Raw genomic sequence first — 22,701 nt, 5'->3', positions numbered from 1 at the left:
GGACGCCCGCGACTTCGTCTGCTAATGATTACTGTAAGCTTTTAATCCTCATATCTATTACCGTAAAGCTTGAAAGATGACAGACTGTCATAAAAAATTCAGCCCCTATTTAAACCCCAAATTTATGTAGTAATAAATATATTTTCTTTCTTTCTTTCTTTCTTTTAAACCCCGTTTTGTGGTTGAATTTTAAAAATTCATCACATTACATTTCGTAATTTTTGCACAATTTTTTATAATTGTGACTCAAAAAATGGACGACTTTCCATACAAGCTTTCAACCCCTATTTCACCCTTTTTATTTTAGGATTAAAAAGTAGCATATGTTCTGCTCCAAGGTCCCATTCATCATAATACCAAAACTCATCTTGATCGGTTCAGCCGCTTAGCCGTGAAAAGGTGACAGACAGACAGACTTACTTCTTACTTTTAATTTTTTGTAATTTATTAGAGTAACGAATTTGACTTTTCTATGGAATTGTAACGGATTTATATTTAGGCTGATGCTGAGGCTTATAACATCTCGTGTAAAGGTTGTGATCTAAAGAATTACCCATTGGTGAAAAGCTGATAATGCATGTACCTACTTGAATTTTTGGTTTTTTACTTTAGATTTAGTTATTTTCTAAATCCCTAAATCTCTTAGATAAATAGAGCTACTGGTTCAAGCTAAATTAGAGCTTACGAGGAGCCTTTACAGAATCGTACGGATAAAATTTATTATTAATATTATGTAGGTGAGTACCTTCCTTACCTTTTCTCCTGAAGATTAGTATTTATTACCTTTAAATTAAATTAAATAAAGCACGGTCTTTTGTAAAAACCCTACTAATTGATTAATGACGATTAGTGAAGAAGACAACTAAAAAAATAAGTATAATCACCGCTAAATGATTATTATATTAGATACTTGTTATGTAATAATTAGTTAACCATTTAAACATTAAGGCAAGCACAGATGCATAGGTACGGAGAAATGGCGATCTTATGTCCGATAGAATCTGTAAGTATCTACTCTAGTTGCTTTGAGTACTTTATATTATTAGATAGGTAAGGTCTTGCACTCTTGCACTTGATAAAGATAGAGCTTTGATCAAAACAACAAAATCAGTTATCCGTCATGGCTTTAAGTTCTCTTTGATGAACGAGGGTGTGACTTCGCCAGCTTTTCAACTCCGAGTTGAGAATGTTTCGAAAGAAAAAGAAAGTAAAATTTACATAGCCCGACCCAAGAATCAAATACAACATTCGTTTATTTTAATTACAAACATCAAGTTTGACTATTCGTGAGGACTGGTTCCGAAGTGAACCCAGGACATCGTGAACACTAACAACTTAACGGCTAATTACTGAACCAAGAAGGCACAAACAGACAAACAATTATCATAAATAAATTCAACACAATCTGATTACAATGAGCAGTGTATTTTCCAATGATCTTCTAAGCAGCGAATGTTAAGCAGCATGAGTAATTTTGAGCGGGTTGGGACAGTGCCCAGCTGCTATGAATCTACATACATACCAAAGTATGTACCGAGACAACGGCTGCCTACGCGATCACGAGCAAGTTCAAATTCGCGGTAAACACCAACAGGTTTTTTTGTAAAACACACGACTATTTGTGAATCGCTTTATAAAGGCTGTCAGTAGAATAACAATAACATTGTGACCGGCAAGCTTCGTTGTGATGGAGCTCTCGGGTGTAATTGTGTTAGCCCTGGCTGGCTATGTGACATGCACGCCTTACGGATATGGTGTAAAAAGCGGTGCATTAGCGAAAGGTGAGAAATTTTTCTTCTTATTTGGTGTTGTTTTAATTGATGTTAGATGCTGCATATTACATATAATGTAAGATGTTTATCTTAAATACACATTTGTTTACGAACGGCAATTACCTACCAGGTAAATAAGAATTCTTTTACTTAATTACCTAGTTGTACCTATAGCAATACCTGTCTATCTTACTATATTTTTATGGAATTAAAAATAAAGCAAACTTGTTACGTACTACCACAGTAGATATAACAAGCAGTATAATAACTCGGCCGTATTTTTGAAATAAATACCTACAGCCGCGCGCACCGTAAACATGTGATAGGGTTGCCCGCCTCCAGCATTTTAATTACATTTGCCAACTTTGTGTTTCCATTTAGTTATGTGATTGTAAATATACTTTTTTTTAAATAAACAAATAAAATACTTAGTAAATTGTAGTAAAATAGGAAGTGATCAATAAAATGCGTATATATTTATTTTGGTGATGCCATCTAGGTATTACCACCACACTAGGTGACCAAATAATAAAAAATCGGTCAAGTGCGTGTCGGGCCACGCGCAGTGTAGGGTTCCATAGATTATGTTAGCACTTTAATCCCTTATGTAATGCACAAAAATACCGATAACGATACCCCCACACTATAGAATAGACGATAAAAAATTGATCCTGACTTGGCATGTAAGGAAGGAACTACAAAAAACAAATTGAGATTGACCGGGTTCGCTAGTAGTTTAATAAAAAAATCTGGATAGGTATATTAATATCAGCTGGCTCTTTACTCTTTTTATTCAAATACATTAAAGTATGAGCAACACAATAATGTTGTTAAATTCAAACAACTTCTTTATTTAACTTCTTTATTACATTAAAATACAGGTGTACAAAACATACATGTCATAAGATTTAAATCTATGTATTACATAATAATCAAAGAAAACAACCTAAATGAAGAAGTTAATAAATAATTATTTAATATTTATTACCGTTTACGTCATTTACCTATTTACACAATTTTATTATTTAAGCAATCATTTATATATATATATTTTAAATTATGCCTTTAGAATACAAAATATTAATCAAACTTTATAAAAATAATAACTTTTTTCCTAGTCGTCATAATTAAAAAATCGAATACACTGCGTTCGTCACCGCGGCACAGTCGCAACGGTCTTCACCCCACGATCACCCCACGTACGAGGTGCGTAGGTATAGCTCGCGTTTCGACCTTTAGTATGAAGTCCAACTACTGGTTATACTGTGGTACTACTTAGTGGGTACCAAAAATGGGATTGACATTAGATACATAAGAGAACCTTTAACAGTTTATTACATACCTTACTACTAAGGTACCTACTTCAGACTTTGAAAAACCTTTTAACTTGGGTTATATTTTTGCCGTTTTAACTTTAAAATAAATTAGCACTCTTTATTTGCTCTCTCGCCCGTCTTTGGGTACATACTTTAATATTTGAAACATTGTTTTGGCTCATTTGATAATAAATTAATTAAAAAAATATATATTTAAACAATACACTATTTAGCCCTTAAGTAAGCGTATAGCGTATAGCCTTAGTTACAATTTGTACTTTGAGACCGAAATATACTAAAAGTTTCAACCAAAGTTATTTGCAAGTTAAGATAGTATAATAAAACCTGAAGTAGATATTTGCTTGTAGTAAATACCTGTCTATTGATCTTATTCTTTATAAGTGTTGGTACCTAAATCATAATTAAGTACTCGTAGGTTTAGTTAAATATGATAAAATATCCTGGTAATTAACTGAAATTAATACAATTAAGGTAGACAATTACTTCTAATGTATGTTATTACGGTTTTATTTAATTAATTGATGTACGTAAATGCTTTTACGAGAATATTTTGTTTTTTTTTTTCTAGCTGACGCGGCCGCTGGATCCGGTGCATTCGGAGTTTTACCTGCTGTACCCCTCAGTATTCCAAGTGGGAACGGATTTTCTGGAAGTTTTTCCAAGTCATCATCATCTAGTTTTGCTTCATCGAGCTCAAGCTCAAGTTCCAGTTCAAGTTCGTTCAGTTTCGGCGGTTCTACCGCTGGTGGAATAGCAGGAAATAGTATACCATCAACGTTACACGGTTCGCCTGGAGTTCAAAATGGCTTCGGAGGCAGTGGATCCACTGCGTCAGCTGCTGCTGATGCAAAAGCCTTTGCCGGATCTTCAGCACTCTCTTATAATGTCGGCGGTTTGCCTTGTGCGGGAAATAACTGCAATATTGGCACTATAAACAATAAATGCTCTTCGAGTGGTTGCGGATTGACTGGCCAACAACACAGTGGACTCGATCACAAAAATTGCTTATCTGGACAATGTCAGCCATCTTCAGTTTTACCGACCCACGATAGAGCAGACTTACAAACAGCAATTTCTCCGTCAATCCAACAAGAAACGGACTTAAATGATTTTGAAGTTAATATTGGAGGGAAAACAAAATCTACGAATAATTTAAGTGGCCATGCATCTGTTTTGGATAAAAATGGATACCAAAATTCTAAGAAAGACTGCTCCTATGGGAAATGTGGAACAATTACTCATGATTCATCTGCTATACCTACCACATCGACCCACTATAACGAAAACCCCTCATCTAGAAATTGTAATTCCAATTCTGGATGTGATACTTTTATCCCTCTGGGACCCTCAGATAGTTCCGTTTTAACGAATACTCAACAACCTGCTACTCATTTAACTACTCCTAATAGTGGACCCGCATGTTCTACCCACGATTGCAAACCTGCTTTGACCAATCCTGATTTAAATAATGGCAAACCATCAAGCTATCATGTACCTATACTTGGTTCAAACAACGGTGAACTCACGCCTAATTATAAAAGTAATACCAATCCCACACCCTTATATAATTTACCATCTGGTACACCATCAAAACCTGATATTACGCACAAAATCCCCAGTTACTCTGATGGAATTTATTCCTCTCAGTTACCAAGTAGCTCCGCTGGATCTCCGGGTTGTAATGGGCCAAATTGCAATTCATTAAATGTTCCATCTCACCAAGTCCCGAGTACATTATCATGTAGCAGTCCTAATTGTGGTGGTATCCCTATTGATTCAACGCACAGCTTACAGGGTGCTTCCTCACAATCAGCTACGTTTGGTGCATCAGGATCAAATGTAAAGCAAGAGAGTGTTTCTGGTCACTACAATCAAAATGCTGGTGGATTAATAAAGCAAAATTACCCAGCTCCACATACATCTTTAGAAACACCAAAAACAAATACCAACATTTCACCTGGTCAAAACACCAATATTTCACCCAGTCAAAATATTCCAGGATATACAGGAGGATTTGGAACACCTACTGGGTCAATTGATGCTAACTCTGCACATGCACAACAAACCAATGGATTCGAGAAAACGATTACTTCGACACATGATTCAAATTATCAAAAACCGGTCCCAAGTGGGGTATATTCTAGTCAAGATAAACCTTCGTACACTGGTGGTTTTGGGGGTTCACCAGGGACATTCGAGACAAATACCGCCGCTCTCCTACATAATCCATCTAAGTCAACCAACGGACAACCATTGTCTAGTTCAATCACGACGCCACATAATATTGGAATATCGGGCATTACTGGCCATGATTCTTTTGGCTTACCAAAACCAGGTTCAAGTATACCTACTAGTCAAAATTCACCTAATTACGGCTCAGATGGATTCGGAACACCTACGGGTTTAGCTGACATCAATTCTGGTGTAGGCCCTCATAATAAACCACACAATGCTGAAGGAGCTTCTGTTCCTGGATCACACGGAACCTTTGACATAAAACCAGCTACAGCTACGAGTGGTATATATCCTACTAAAGACAAACCTTCGTACACTGGTGGTTTTGGGGGTTCACCAGGGACATTCGAGACAAATACCGCCGCTCTCCTACATAATCCATCTAAGTCAACCAACGGACAACCATTGTCTAGTTCAAACACTACGCCACATAATACTGGAATATCGGCCAGTACTGGTCATGATTCTTTTGGCTTACCAAAGCCAGATTCAAGTTTACCTACTAATCAAAATTCTCCTAGTTACGCCTCAAGTGTATTCGGAACACCTTCTGGTTCCGCTGATATCAATTCTGGTGTAGGCCCATATAATAAACCACACAGTTTTGGAGGAGCATCTGTTCCTGGATCACATGGAACCTTTGACATTAAACCAGCTACTGCTACGACACCGTCTGGCCAGAAAACGCCTATATATACTGGTGGTTTTGGTGGATCACCGGGTACATTCGACACTAGTTCTAAAATAGGCACACATATTGAATCAAAACCCGTGCATGATAAAATACCTTCTGTTTCTCATACTGCATCATCTAATCATGATCATGCAGGTTCAGCAGCCACAGCAGCAGGCACTGGATCATATAACTTTCACATCACACAAAAACCAAGTGAAAGTTCCATTAATATTAATACTGGACATTTGACAGGAGAAAAGGGTACAATTAGTCCTGGATTACCTAAACCTGTTGACGAAAAAGAAAAGTCTCCATATTTGGGTGGATTTGGTGGTACATCCGGAATACTAAAACCAAATGAGTATAGTGTATCGTCTAGTCTCCCTACAACACCTATAGGCCCTGCCTGTAATACTGGAGGTTGCAGTTCTACAACTGGTCACAATTTGCATCATGGAAAGGAAACTATACAATCAAATGTAGCATCTAGTGATGCTAGTGCATCGGCAAATGCAAAATCAGTAGCTTATTCAGGAAGTTTCGGTGGCCCACCAGGATTATTCAAACCATTTGATAATAAGGAATCCATCAATGGACAAGCTGAATATACTGGAAAAGTTATATCTGGACAAAACGACCAGGCTAAAAGTGCAGTGAATTCGGAATATGGCACACATTTGGCGAAAGACAATAAATATAACAATGTGAATAAAGTGCCATCTGATTTAATAAACACGGCTAACGCTGGAGCTAATGCTAATTCGGTAGCTTTTGCTAGTTCAAGTGCATTTGGCGCAAACCAAGGTCTCGGTACATCTGGCTGCAATTCTGGTTGTGGATCAAATTATGATTCTGGATCTGGAGGCATTTCCGGTAGCCTAGGCTCATCAAAAGCAGGTGTAGGTGGACACAACAATCTCCTTAGTAGTATAGCCTCTAGTCTTGCGGGTGCTACCGCTGGATCCTTTGGAGCCGGAAGAAGCTTTGCCAGTTCTTCAGCTCATGCATCTGCGGGTGCTGCAGTTAAAGGAGGTAAGATATGAGAAAATCATTACTTTTATCATCTAGCAATTCCATTCAACCCAAACGGTAAATTTAATAATGCACGGAAATACAATTCGACACGGGAGAGCTTTCGTAACTGATGTGACGACGTATTGTCATTTGAGGCCGATTAGTACTGTATATGCAATGCACATGTGTTACCTCGTCGGGTTAGTGGTTAGCCTGTGCTGCATCGAATCTTGAGGTCCTGGGTTCGAGTCCTATCTCATGAAACAAGAAAATCGGTGAAATAAGCTGTCGGTCCCGATTATTATCCCTAACACCTGATGGTGTGGTTAAGATTCATTATAACAATAAAGTACGCCAATCTGCTTTGGAGTGGTACATATGTTCCAATCAGGCGTGGCCCTGCAGTCAAAATTGCCTGCTTATGACGACGTAATGCAAATATACCGTTTTGGTTTTGCCTAATGTCTTAGATTGTTTTAATATAGTCCGTGACATACCTATCATGTACCTACTCGTAGTTCCGAATATATCCTTACCTTCTTAAAATAATTATAATACAGCTATAAATTATCTTTCCTCGAAATATCTCAAGGTTATAGGTAATATGAATATTTTCTCAAGTTCCGATTTATGATATTATAAGCCGTGATAGCCAAGTAAATATGACCTCTGCCTCCGATTCCGGAGGGTGTGGGTTCGAATCCAGTCCTTGACATGCACCTCTAATTTTTCAGTTATGTGCATTTTAAGAACTTAAATATCACGTGTCTCAAACGGTAAAGGAAATCTGCATACCAGAGAATTTTCTTAATTCTCTGCGTGTGTGAATTCTGACAATCCGCATTGGGCCAGCGTGGGGGTCTATTAACTTAGCCCCTGTCATGTCAGGAGACTCGAGCTCAGCAGTGAGCCGAATATGGGTTAATAACGAACGATACATCTTGATCAAAATATGATATAGGCAGATTAGTAAAGTAAGGCCCTTGGGTATGTTTAGATAATATTGTATAAGACCTTGCTGGCTTTGGAAACCAGGACGGTCTTATGTTTTAATTTTCGGTAAGTTTCTATTTATTAATAATTGAAAATTTTGTTTTCAGGGTACGGAAGACGATAAGATCACTCATCTGCATACCTGCAACCACCTTCTCTTGGAATATCGTAGAAGAGGAAAATCGTTGCTTATTTGTCGATCCCATTCTGATGTAACACCGAAACAAGACTTATTTTATAAGGCAATGTGATAAATTCTTTTGTAAGATAGTTAGATAAATAATAAGTTTTTACAATACGTTTTTACAATACTTTAAAGTAAATTTTATAAAATATAAATTATTTTATATTAATTTATACCTTGTTGAGTAGTTTTTTTACCCTTTTTAGAAATTTACGTAGGTACGTACAGTAAATAGAAAATTTCACTACTTTATGTTTTATCTAATTCTAAACTACCTAAACCATTCAAAACGCAACGTAAAAAGGTAAAGTGATAAAAAATTATTTACTAAGACTGGTGTTATATTCTTAGAATTTTCGCAAAGAAAAATATCATTGGAGGCACTTTTAATGAATAATGAACTAATGAGGAATTAAATGAAAATTCATTCACTCTAACTACAAAGAATCACTTAATTAAAAATGTTTTAAGTGCTTTTAGGCTTAGTTCGGACTACTTTAGTGTTTTAGTGGAGTACGAACGATTATTGGGCGGTAAATCCAAAAATTGTTCGTACTGGACTAAAAAACTAAAGTAGTCCGAACTAGGCATTACAGATAGGTAATGGCTACTGAACAAGTAGGAGAAATATATAATGGACTGTATCATTGGAATTTACAAGGAAAAGGTTATTCGATAAAATCCGCATTCCATGCGAACTAATACCTACTCGGGTAGGTAAAGAAAAAGCTTCTTTAAAAAACTATTAAATACCTACTCGTTTCGGGACTTCTTTAACTGCTCCGACTCATAATTCAAAGTACAATAATTATGTTGAATAGAATTATTTATGACCTGCTCTAGTGCAAGACTCAAGGTCTGTACTTTCCATGTTAGGTACCATATATACTTATTTGTTTATGTACCTACATTACCATACAGAATTTGTATGTTTATCAGTTCAAGGTAATCCTCGAAATTACTAAACGGATGTTTATGAATTTTTTACAGTTAGAATAAAATACGAGTACCCGTAGATACTTGCTGGCATAGCCTGCGAACAATCTAACATTAAATGATGCCATCATACTTCAGTTAACCTGAGGAGTCTAGGAATAGGTGTTAAGCGCAGTGTTGGTGGACCCCCCACTAGGTTGATTGCATGGATCCGCTGGATGCTGGCGGCTTGAGACCGTTTTGTTTGGAAATCCATGCAAGAGGTCTATGTCCAGCTATGCACGTCCATTGGCTGTTAATGATGATGAAAATGATTTATGATAAATAGGTATTCAAATAGCCAATTCTCATGAGGTTCTACACTTTGACATTTGCATCGGCTGTCACTTAGATGTTGTTTATAAGATTGACAATGTACGAGTAAGCAGTAAATGCCAGTGAGTGCTATGTGGGCTATATTATCTAATAGACATCTGACTCAGTTTACATCCGTGTTCCGTGTATATTGCCATTCAATGCCGTTGATGACGAATAGTCCCTAGCTGCTTTAAATATCTGCTCAAAAACAGTGGAGTGCACTTCATAGATGCAAGAATACACTAACTATCCTGAGGACCCATTAATAACTAGTATTGGAGCAGGAATTACCCATTTTGTACATTTTCTACGTATAGTCGTTACCCTAATTAACAAAGTATGCATGCCACTGCTCAAAAATAGCTTCAGCATCCTATATTCATAGTCAATGATAAACCGTCATCGTTATCCTATTTTGACCTACCTTCCTTACGTTAGAGAGGATACTTACTATAAGAAGCTTAGACCCACCACGCTGGTCCAATGCAGGTTTGCAAGCTAAGAGCGCTTGTAGACTTCCTTTTTTTTTCACAGGATATCTGACCGGATCTCCGGTGCATGTACATTGTACACACCACAGATTAATAATAGTTAGATAGAGCGCACGGAGCACGACGGTGTCGTAGCCGTTCCAAATACAAAAATCAAAAATTTCTCGAGTCAGTACGGCACGGACCGTCGCATAATAGTACCCTTAATAGACCACTTAAGAAAACCTCAATTGGTCCAGCCTGGGATTGAACTTAGGACCTCCGTCTTGTAAGTCCACCGCGCATCCCACTGTGCCACGGAGGCCGTCAAAATAGAGGTACCTACTATTAAATTTTTTGTAATTTTATAGACATACATATTGTAAAGATTTTTATGACGTATACAACTTCTTATAAAATGGTTGAAGGTATACAATAGACAACGATTAGAACCTTGGACAAACGCAGACCTGTAATGTAATAATTTTGTATTAACTGTATATTATATGTAATTATTATTATTCATCAAATGTTGAAGACATAAACTGTTGATCTCTCGCGCCAATCATCTCGTAAATCACTCACATGTTAGCACTGACGCGAGTAGGTAATGATTGTATCATTCTCATCTCGTCTATTGTTCACGACCGCCGGGACGATGCAGATGCCTTTGAAATAAATAATTCATTATCATCTGATGTAACTTACCACCTACACTCAATACCTGCTAAGAGGGTGACATCAGTTATTTTATTAGCAGAGACGAACTTTTTGCATTATAATAATTAACAATATAATTGGCGGTAATTGCACTTTCATGATCTTATTCGAGTATTAGATATCTTCTTTACCTTTTTTTATTCTTTACAAGCTTGCCCTTGACTACAATCTCACCTGATGGTAAGTGATGATGCAATCTAAGATGAAAGGGGACTAACTTGGTAGAAGGAGGATGAAAATCCACACCCCTTTCGAACGAAGTCGTGTAGAAACCTACACGTACCGGAACGCTACATAGCTTGGTTGTGGTCTTTGCTGGTAGGGTGGTAACTAGCCACGGCTGAAGCCTCCTACCAGCCAGACCTGGACCAATTAAGAAAACCTCAATCGGCCCAGCCGGGGATCGAACCCAGTACCTCCGTTTCGCAAATCCACCGCGCATACCACTGCGCACGAAGGCCGACTTAGACATCTAGACAATAAATAGGAATATTCTCTTACAAATCATTAGGTACTCGTAAAACTTCCGTAGTCGTTATCACACCTGATTATAATATTAAATTTAATTCATTTTCTTTACCTTTTCAGAAAACTTAAATATCGGTAGGAAAAAATCGGCTTCGATTGTCTATTCAAACAAAACCAGCCATTTTGAAATCGTACAGTCAAAAACAAAAGAATATTTTAAAATATAGGCACTTAAAATAGCTCTTACATTGTCCTCTGTATAATCGGAGATTCTTTGTCTACATCCATAGCATGTTGTTAGGCGGATAAGCTAAGCTACAAGCGAGTATTAGTTAAGTAAATAAGCATATTATACTTGTGGATAGGTCGACAGTAAAATAATGTCTTTCTATTTTACTTAATATTTGAATAGCTTGTTGACTTTGAACTTGATATGATATCAACCTCGGTATAATTTATTATTATATTGGTATTATTAGCGGAAGCTAATAAATATAATTTAAATATATGTATAAAACTCAAAGGTGACTGACTGATATAGTGATCTATCAAGGCACAGCCCAAACCACTGGACGGATCGGGCTGAAATTTGGCACACTGGTAGATGTTAAGACGTAGGTATCCGCTAAGAAAATATTATGATCAATTCTACCCCCAAGGAGATAAAATAGGGGACGAAAGATTGTATGAAACTTTGTCAATTTGGAATGAAAATAGATTTTACTCAGGATTACAATATAGGCTACTTTTCATCCCGGAAAAATCCATGGTTCCCGCGGGATTTGTGAAAAACTGAATTCCACGCGGACGAAGTCGCGAGCGTCCACTAGTTACAGTAATGAAGGTCGAAAACTTTAAAAAAGAGTGCAAGATATTGTAGGAATCCCCTCAAACAGCATTAATTAATAGGGAGGAAAGTTCTTATAAGTTACAAAAAAGTTTGAACTAGTTATACCTATTTGCTATTTGACCAACTATGGGAACGATATAGTGCTATCAGCTAGTATCTTCCTACAAGTATTACTACGCAGTAAAAACCCATGTATGTACGTACTAATAGATTAGACAATTAGATATAAAAAGTATATTTTATTAGGTTCGTCGCACTCATAATAATTCATATTGTTCTATTCAGGGTCATCTTTTAACATTCGTAGTTTAGATACGAGTAGGTACGTGATGTTTAAAAAATGTTTACTTATCCGAGTAAACTTTACAAAGCATTTAAAAATCGTTTGCCTTTAGTAAAATCTCGTTATACATTTTGTATTGAATACCTACCTACTTTGTTGTTTAGAACCATGGTTGATTACTACATATTTTCCTTTATTCCATCAAGATACTATTAACGTCTACATGTTTTTAATTTTTACTAGGTATCTACTTGTCTACGTTATCTTCCCCGTCTGAATACGAAAACGCGAAAAACTGAAAACTATTTAATTTCATACAGTTTTCAGCAACGGGTCGAGTGATTTATGAGAAAAGTTTATAATAATTTGCCAATTGTCATTTGTATAAATTCTTGATTGACTCGATGATAAGTGGAAAACTACAGCCCATATATTCAGTATACAGGTCCGTGAGCTCACCCTGGGGTCATGCCTGAAAATCAGCACTACAGCTCTCAACTATAGTATCGAGCTGAGGCAGCGCCCCATTCAGCTGATTTTTTTATTATATTATTATACTAAGTACAGACAGAGGAACTTTGTAATTTAAGTAGGTATAAATAAGCATGGCAAACATACATCGTAAATACTATCACGGAATACATATGCTAGTAATATAAAATCGAGATGTCGTAATAGTACGAGATCCGGCATAAGGAAATACACCGTCATCTGTTATTTATTTCAGTTAACAAATAAATGATAGAAAATACTCACATTTCAAATAGATGGAATATTAAAATTGCGCATTGTGATAATTAAATATTTTTTTTCTTATTAAATTTATTTTACCTAGTAACACTCTTTGATTAGGTAATTAATAAAAATCGTACAATAGTTAAAAGACTATACCCAACACATTAGAAAACGTAAAGGTTGCTGCCTGCTTTCACATTGCAACTGTGGGGTTGCCAGATATAAACAGTTATTTATTCGTACTCGTTACTAATATGTCAAATGAAAGCTTATTTGATGCTTAATTTAACGGTATTAAGTTGCCTTTGATTTAGTTCACGGTTTCCTAGATTTTGTATGAAAAATGTGTATAACCGTAATTTAATTAGGCAACCTATTTACAATTTGCCACTGTGAATATTGTCTATCATTTATTTCATAGCTCTAAAAAATAACAGAAGAGGGTATATATTTCTAATGCCGGACCTTAGACCATAAAGCCGGGCGTGTCTATTATGTAGATATAATAGATATCTATATTAAATATATTATTATACTTGAATATATTTATATGAACTCTTTTTACGGCAGAATTTTACTAACAATATCAATAGCAGAAAATATATAAACTTTTCTACCTCAGCAGCTTTACTAAAAATATATTATAATAACATAAAATGAACCTTTAGTTCTGGATCATAATAAAACTGTCTGCTTACTCACACAATAGATAAATCGGAATATCGACCTGCAGCGGCACCTTTTCATCTCCGTCTATAGCATCCGGTTATATCGGTTTGCGGTCAAATACCGATCTACTTAATTAGATTTCATGCTTTTTCTGTTTTTCTCATTTTCCTTAGCCTTTGTGGCTGGCAGGTTTATAAAATACTAGCGGACGCACACGGCTCCGTTCGCAAAAATATGTTTTCGAATATCCTGCGGAAACCATAAATTTTTCCTTAATAAAATTGTATTCCAAGGTCCAATTTATATCTACTAGCGGACGCCCGCTACTTTGTCCGCCCTTAGACCTTTTTAATCCGGCCCTGTCGCAAAATCCGTTCTTAGCAGATGTCTGGCAACTGTAAACTACCTATACCTCTCTGCCGAATTTCATATTCTATACGTCAAGCGATTTTCGATATTTATACCAAAATTCATGAAAATCGTTTCAGCGGCTTAGTCGTGAAAGGTAACAGGCCGACTCGCATCTCGCAGTCACATCTCACATTTATAATATTTAGTACGAACTTAGGATCCAACCACATAAGCTTACATATTATTGGACCAACGAAACAGTTATTAATATACTCTTTCTAAATTAGCGCACTGCCACTCCTATAAAAATCTTGCATCGTCATATAATCGAGTGAGGTCGCATGTAGCAACCTACATATAGACCAGAGTTGTCAGACGCCCTGATTTTGGTAAGATGTCCGATTTTTAAATCAAAACGAAGCTCTGTCCCGCTTTTCAGGAATAACACGACCGTGCGCGCAAAACACTGAAAAAGCGCGGTCAGTTGGCACCCACACTTCATAGACTTATTGTTTGAAACGCCATATTTTTGTAATGAATTAAACTTGATTGATTTTGATTTTTTAACCGACTTCAAAAAGGAGGAGGTTTTCAATTCGGTCGATATTTTTTTTTTTTTTTTTTTATGTATGTACACCGATTACTCAAAGACGCCTGGACCGTCTTCAAAAATTCTTTTTTTGTTTGAAACGGTATAGTCCCCATTTGGTCCCGTTGCCATCATGTCAAGATCTGATGATGGAATCCTGGAGAAATTGAGGGGAACTTTCGAAAATTGTATGGGTGTCTAGTGTGTTCGTATACTTTTCCATTTAGTACTTTTAAGCACTACAATTTCATGAAAGTTTAAAATTGATCTGATGATGGAGCCATAAAACAGACGAGGGAACTCCTCAGCCATTTACAGCAGTTACCTTGTGTTTGGGCTTGATTAATTTGTATTAATGAGAACTTTCCACATAGATAGGTTGTGACTATCATTTAGGGGTTTGGTGATGAAGACCAAGGACAATTAAGGGAACTCCTTAACGGTTTACGGTAGCTACCTTGTGCTTGGGCTTGATTAATTTGTATTGCTGAGAATTTTGTACCAAGATGGGTTGTGATTATCATTAGGGGTCTGATGTATTCGTTTGAGATGAAATTTTACACTAAAAATGGAAAAATAATAAAAATTTTAATAAAAAAAATACAACCGACTTCAAAACCTAAAAACGTACCCACTAAACTAAAAAGCGAAAAATAACATCATAATATGTTCTACCTGCTGATCAGTATGAAGGCGGTGCTTAGCCGGTGTTGTCTTAATTTAAGCCATTTCTGACAGGACCACATGAAACAACAATGTCTGCAAAATCTAAATCTATAAGATATTCTCACATGGCTTGAATTAATACATCACCGGCTTAGCACCGCCTTCATACTGATCAGCAGGTAGAACATATTATGATGTTATTTTTCGCTTTTTAGTTTAGTGGGTACGTTTTTAGGTTTTGAAGTCGGTTGTATTTTCTTTATTAAAATTTGTATTATTTTTATTCAAAGTACGAATAAGCCTCGCCAACTATTTAACGATAGGAAAAATTTAAAATATAATATTTTTATTTAGAACATTTTCTATGGATATTTTTACTATCTATTTTCACGTAAACGTAAATCTCAAACAAATGAATACTCAAATAAAAAGACAAATATTCAAAAACTTTTCAAAGCGTAACGTTTATAAGGTTTTTTTACAACGTCCCATTTTGGACGAAAGAATCCCGCTTTTTTCACTCAAAAAGTTCCTAAAGCCCGACTTCTGGCAAAAACACGAAAAAAAATCTGGCAACGCTGATATAGACACATAAATCCTCTTTATTTTGGAGTGGCTAAAACAATAAAAGCTACGGTGATAATTTTCATTACCTAGTCAATTTTAAAGTTGTATTATGAAAAAAAGAAGCAAGCAAGCAGCAAACACTGCTGGGTTTTCCTTAGCAACTTTATGGTTGTCCTTTACAATTCCGTTTGAACTAATTTGCTTTTTTTTCCATTTTATATAAATAATAATTCTAGATACAAGTCCTGTATGAGGCATAAAGAGCTATTTGGGTATTTTATCTCCATAATTTATAGCTACTGAAAAGGTCGAAATATTAGGTTTTGTTGCTGCATTAGAAGCTGACAGCTATAAATTTTACAATTTTTATTTGTGTTGCAGATGCAGTTTATTGAAATTCTTATGGTATGGTATATAATAATACATAATATAAGTAGATCTTTAATATAAACAAAGAAAGGAATTGTAATGTATGTTAATTAATTCATTAGAATTCCTTTTATAATAATATATAATTATTTATTAGGTTATATTAATAATTCATTATTATTTATTGTATTAATAATTATATACCTAAATACGAACTGTAAAAAGCTGTAGTACATAACAAGAATTACATTATTCTTTATTCTAGTAGTAGACAAGGGACTAAATCTAAATAGACTATATTTGTTTTTTAATGTTATCGCATAATATTTTAGTAAGACAATAGTCAATTTTACCTAGATGTTACATACAGATAAGGTACCTATTTGAGACAATTTGCTAAATATAATTCATAATCTTAATACATAAATGCGAAATGTCATTCATCACGAAATCTCGAAAACCACTTGAGTTGTAGTTAGTAGGTATCCGCTAAGAACGGATTTTGCGGTACGGTTGAATTAAAGAGGCCTAAGGGCGGACGAAGTCGCGGGCGTCAGCTAGTTTAGACATATATGAACTTCTAAGTTATGTTCCTTGTCCAAATTTATAAATGCACACACGCTACCAAATACACATGAATTAACTGTTCAAATGCTGATTTATTCTGAGACTGAACAGTCCCTGAGAACTTTTATCGAAAGTTGAGACTATTAACACTATACAGTACAAACCATTCTTTTATAAAATGGGACAAACTTTGCTGCTTAAGACATATTTTTTCTGTGCTTAAGATTGGATTTTTAATTAAAGAGAGGGTTATAATAGTACCTATAAAGTGGTCGACTCGATTACCTACCAATGGACTTAACCCAATGATGTTAATACTATTATAAAATGTCTTATAGTGACTTATCCACGTCACATTCTCAACAATACAAAAGTAATTAGTTGATTGGTTAATCACTAGCAGTTGTTAACTTCTTAGGTATTAGGTATGTTTCAAATAAAATATTAGCCTCGACGAATTCTTAGTACAGAAACTTAGAAAATGCTTACAAAGTGTTAGCAATAATTTAACAATAAGTTACTGCTATAATTGAAAAGTCAGGCGTTTTAATATCTACTCTGGAACTTATTTGACAAATAAGTCAGTAGATGGGTGACTATCTACCTACTATCTGAAATGTAAATGACAAAGTCTGGTGCTGTTACAACCATTGTAGATATCCCAGTGACCTAAAATCATAAAGATAGAAAGGATTTCACAACTCAGCGGTTAGCACAAACACAAGCAAAAAGCCGAAGACGTACCTACAAAAAATATTTTTCGACTGATTCTGTCGCATGTTTAAAGAATGAAGCCATCCTAAAAATATTGCTCCGGTTTTTTTCCAGGCGTTAGATATCAGAGCTTTGGTGTTTTCCTAATTAATGAAAGCTTCATTTCAAATTTGGACTCAATACGTCCGACTACTTGCACTTTTCTTGTTTGCTATTTTAACACAGGTATCCGGTCTTCCGTCTTATCACGGCTAGCCATCGTTGTTGCTATTAATTTAGCAGCGACATCTATTTCCTTACTTTTAATTAAAAAACACTTTAGAGAGCCGTGAAAGCCCAGTCGTAGGTTCGAATCCAATCCGGGGATGCATCTCAACTTTTCAGCTATGTACAGAAATTAAATATTAAGTGTCTCAAACTGTGAAGGAAAACCATTGAACCATGAATTTTCTTAATTATCTACGTGTGTGAAGTCTCCCAAAGCGCATTGGGGCAACCTAGTGGACTGTAAGCCTAACCTCTATCATTCTGAGAGGAGATTAGTGCTTAACCGTGAGCCGTGCATGGGTTCCTAATGATGATGAATAATTAATGATGACTAAACCCACGGACACCACGGTGGCAGCACTTCGTAGGACGTTTACTCTATGAAGTTTTCCTCGGATGGTAAATTCGACTTACTATCAGATGGGTCTTAATGATGATGAAGAATGAATGATGACTAAACCGCTGGGTATGCCACAGCACATTGGCAGCACTTTGTAGGACGTATTCCTAGTGTACCCTACGAAGTTTTACTCTGTTGGTAGGCATATTCCACTTTCTATCAGATTTCTCCAATTTTTAAGTCCGATTGGAACTTATGTTATAGAGCTATTCTTAGCCAGCGACTTTTTTAACATTCACATTTCAACTCGGCGAGAGCGGGCTGCACATAAATAAATACTAGTAAAATATGTTCGTCTTTATGACATTGAACACTAACAGCTAGGTTAAGGTAGATGCAGCTATTTGCTTTTTACATATTTAAATAAGATTTTTTACGTAACCGATGCCCGAGTGTCATATCGTGCTCAGAATCTTAATTAACATTAATTTTATAATATACATATTAGGAATTTCAGCAATTAGGTACGCTGCACTTTCGCAAGCTTGATATAATTTTTTTTAAGATTAAGAGGGGGTACGACAATGGTTTAGCGGGGCGGGGATTGAACCACAATCCCTCGGTGATGAGAGTTTGAGTTAAGATATTGTAAAAAATGGTTAACATCAAATTTGTCTGATGTATACTGAAATTCATCAAGACTGTTTCAGAAATTTAGCCGCGTAAATTGTAAAGGTAACAGACAACCAGATAGACTTAATTTCGTATTTATAATATTAACTACCTATAGCTTAGATCAGAGGTAAGCAGTTTTGTACAGTGCATTGATATACAATAATATGATTTAATAGATACTCTTGAAACTTACGAAATACACTTTCAACTTACAATAATTGGAAAAAGTGCGTGAATAAATGACTTGTCGCAATAATTTATTTATAACAACGCATCGCCCTGTTTCATACTCATCTGATTATGGTGTTGCGTCGGAAACTTTCTTAAACTGTTATTGCAAAATAAGACATCGAATAAACGTTAAGATACATTTTTCATTGCTCATAAATAATAAAACGTACGCGACTTACGAAGTCGGCGGTTGAACCTGTATTACACGTTGGTAAATATCAAGATTCTCGTTTAAAAGAATAATTACATGGTTATCTTTATTATTTATAGGAAACAGATAGTTTTTTTTATAAATATCCCTGTACGCTGTTTGTTTTTTGGATATTCGGTAACTAATCAATCAACTTTATTTATCTACCTACAAAGATCATGTCAATTTAATATTTTCTCCATTAGGTGAATGATGTTTTTTTTATTAAAACTCATCATAGTTGATATAAGATGATATGCGAATATAAAAGAACATTAACATTTATTTCAAGCGAGGAAGGCTGTGGCATGAAGGCAGATTCTTTTAAAGGACTGTTGTACTCAGTTCCCGAGCATACGAAGGGACGAGTAAGACACGTTCACAATGTGACAAATATCTATACCCAATAGTATCATGTATGGTCATATTATATTCTTTAATCAATCCATACTTAGCCCCTACCTCAGCAGCGGCTACACAGGACACTCAGCCATAAAGTGAAGCTGTGTCTCCTTCACTGCACTAGATAAACATTTCACACTAGATTTTTCATAGTAATAGATAAAAATTATATAAACTAAAAAGAATGTTGACGCAAACAGGAGGTCCGTCTGAGCCAAAAAGGAAAACCGTAAGGCATGCTATGCTAGGTACACATCCTAAGAGGAATACTTGGTACTATGTTGAGCCACATATGTCTGCAATTTTACCCGAAGTCAGCAATTCTGGTTAGCGATGATGATACAAATAGTTAAAGCATAAAGGTGACATAGTTATATAATAATTAATATAAGATAAAATAAGAAACTTTCAGTACTTAATTAAACTTACTTTATGCACCTCGAAATCTCCTTTGAACTTTAAATGCAGTTGATTTATAATTGGGTTATCGTAAGAGAAAGGTACCCATTAACATACCTTACCTTCATTATTTCTGTCTCATATCTTCATTAAGCCAATGATATAAATATCTGTAACTTCTATTTACGGGTCAATGGAAATTGAAAAAAAGTGTCATGTGTTTTATAAGAGTAAAGAAGATTATTATAATTAACTAATAAAGAGGTAAAGTTTATGGTGTTGTAGGGGGTAATTTTTGGATCTACTGAACCGATTTTGAAAAATCTTTTACCGCTAAAAAGCCACATTATTTGTGAGTGTCATAGTTTATGTCTTTTCTCCGTACTCTCACGGAAACGGAAACTATGTGGGTGAAACCGCGGAGCGTCGGTTAGTAATTTAAAATGTTAAGACCTACTTAACTTCATTTATTATTTACCTTTTTGATGGATTGCCTATTACAAATGTTGATTTAGCTCAAATGTGCAAGGAACTCCAAGATCACCAAGATCTCTAATAAAAAAAATTATATGACTTTTGTATGTTTTGAATCGTTAACTATTACGTCGCATAATTTACAGTTAGGTTAACATTAACACAGACGTAGGTTTGTATCAATAACCCTTAATTATGAACCTACTATAGAAAAATAATTATATAAAGCGGTGTTGTATTGACCTCTACCGGTAGCACAACACAAGTTACCTAAATTGACCCATTGACCACTTACCTAATTGTATGATCAATGTTGAACTTTAAGCTAGATTTAAAGATAAATTATCAGTGAATACATTTGAATTGAAATTATAATAATTATTGGGAAATACAATATGCCAGTATGCCTATTCTCATAGGCTCTAAGAAATATTACATATTCAAATTAATAATAACAATAACAAATTAATAAGGAATGAAATGTCATTTGTTATAGGTTTCGTATCATTTTGTACTCAATTTTTAGCAGATTCTCGGAAATATCTTAACATAACTAGGCCTAGATAATATCTGACATACTTTAAATTATTATCAAAGACGAATAATCACAATACCGACGATAAAAAAAATCTTTTTGAGGTTACCTACATAGCAAGGATGCTATGTAGGTAACCTCAAAAAGATTAAAAAAAACATTAATTACATTAATTTTGAACGATAAGTAGGGTAGAAGTTATATCGTAATATGTAGTCATCCATATAGCAAACATCGCTCACAACCACATCCTCGACGGTTCAGGGGTACCACAAGCTATCCTAATAAGCATGTTTCTTTATGAAACAATCCTGCCCCTGGAGCCAAGTGGCACGTCGAATCGCAAACGCTTCGAAAACTAGAAAAATGGATAAATTTGCTATCGACAGGTTACGTGATCAAGATCTGTCATTCCCATAAATTTTTCTAGTTTTCGAAGCGTTTGCGATCGTAGAAAGAGAATCGACATGCCACTTGGCTATAGGGGCTGATATTAGCTCAATAGCCCTCATTTAAGAGCTTGTGGTTGGTAGCCATAGCTCCTTTTAAAAATCCTATGAGAACTATACCAGAAGAATACCCATATAGCCAGGATGCGACATGATTAGGCAGAGCTTTTTCTTTTTAAGAAATTCTAGTTGTGTACGTTTATTGCATCCTGGGGAAGGACGTAGCAAATATTCATCTGGGATAAAAAAGTACCGCTGATTTTGAACAAGTGTCGTGCGAGGCACTAGTAAAGTAACAATATAAGAATTAAAAAAAATCGTACAGCCGATTCATTATACCTAATTAATTGTTGACGTACCTTCTCCCAACAAATTTTTTTCATTTACTGAAAAAAAGGCAATAAGTATAAGTCATGTACAAAAGAATGTCCTTTAAAAAAAACTTACTTTATATTTAGCTAATTAATAAGTATATCACACCCACAGTGCCTAATCTGAAAATTCTTGTGATAACACTGAAATCTAATCTTAGGTAAGCAGATACTGGCTTAGTTAATCGTTCATTTAGCTTTAAACACTTATTCATTCATAACAAAGTACCTATCTTTAAGTCGTGAGCTCTGTGAAGCAATATTTCGCAAACTGCTCCTGCACTACGGACTATACCGTGACAACTATCGAAAACAAATACTCGTTATCTTATGAATAATGCCGATTATGTTGGGTAAACACGCACGGACGCCTTTGAATGCATTTTTCACGAATAGATTCGTATACAGGCTGATTTTTTTTTAAACTAGAACATGGTTTCATTCTCATTAATCATGTATATTATAATTGAAAAATAATCTATTTTTAAGATAATGATTTTTTCTGCACTTGATATTTCAACTTTGTAGTATGTATATAGCTAACAAAAAAAATTTCTTTATCTAAATCTACTAATTTATATTTTGATCAACATGTTTCCTTGTAATATTAATAATAACAATTAATTATTAAAACACATGTAATTACACAATAATTATTGTAAAAAAGGATAATTAGATAATATCCATTAAGATTAAAATCATTTTAAATTTTTTAGCCCTTCCTATAAAAAATGTTTGAAGATCAAACCTTAAAGATCTTTAGTGAAGGGTTCAGTCTGTAACTGACTGGTGAAAAAATAGAAATTCAAGTTTTAAATTAACGTTCTGGACTCTAGAAACCTGTTA

At 35.1% G+C, this 22,701-nt stretch overlaps 1 protein-coding gene across 1 annotated transcript; it reads left to right on the top strand.

Moving 5' to 3' along the window:
* The first annotated feature begins 1,625 nt into the window (after window positions 1-1,625).
* Window positions 1,626-8,384, top strand: LOC112046905 (nuclear pore complex protein DDB_G0274915). Its single transcript, XM_024083751.2, has 3 exons — window positions 1,626-1,781; window positions 3,678-7,052; window positions 8,135-8,384. Exons 1-3 carry the CDS (start codon window positions 1,688-1,690, stop codon window positions 8,149-8,151), a joined length of 3,486 nt encoding a protein of 1,161 aa, XP_023939519.2. The 5' UTR covers window positions 1,626-1,687; the 3' UTR covers window positions 8,152-8,384.
* Window positions 8,385-22,701: the final 14,317 nt, after the last annotated feature.

Source organism: Bicyclus anynana, chromosome 1, assembly GCF_947172395.1.
Source record: "Bicyclus anynana chromosome 1, ilBicAnyn1.1, whole genome shotgun sequence".
Taxonomy (NCBI): Eukaryota; Metazoa; Arthropoda; class Insecta; order Lepidoptera; family Nymphalidae; genus Bicyclus; species Bicyclus anynana.
This window is presented reverse-complemented; position numbering and strand designations above follow the sequence as displayed.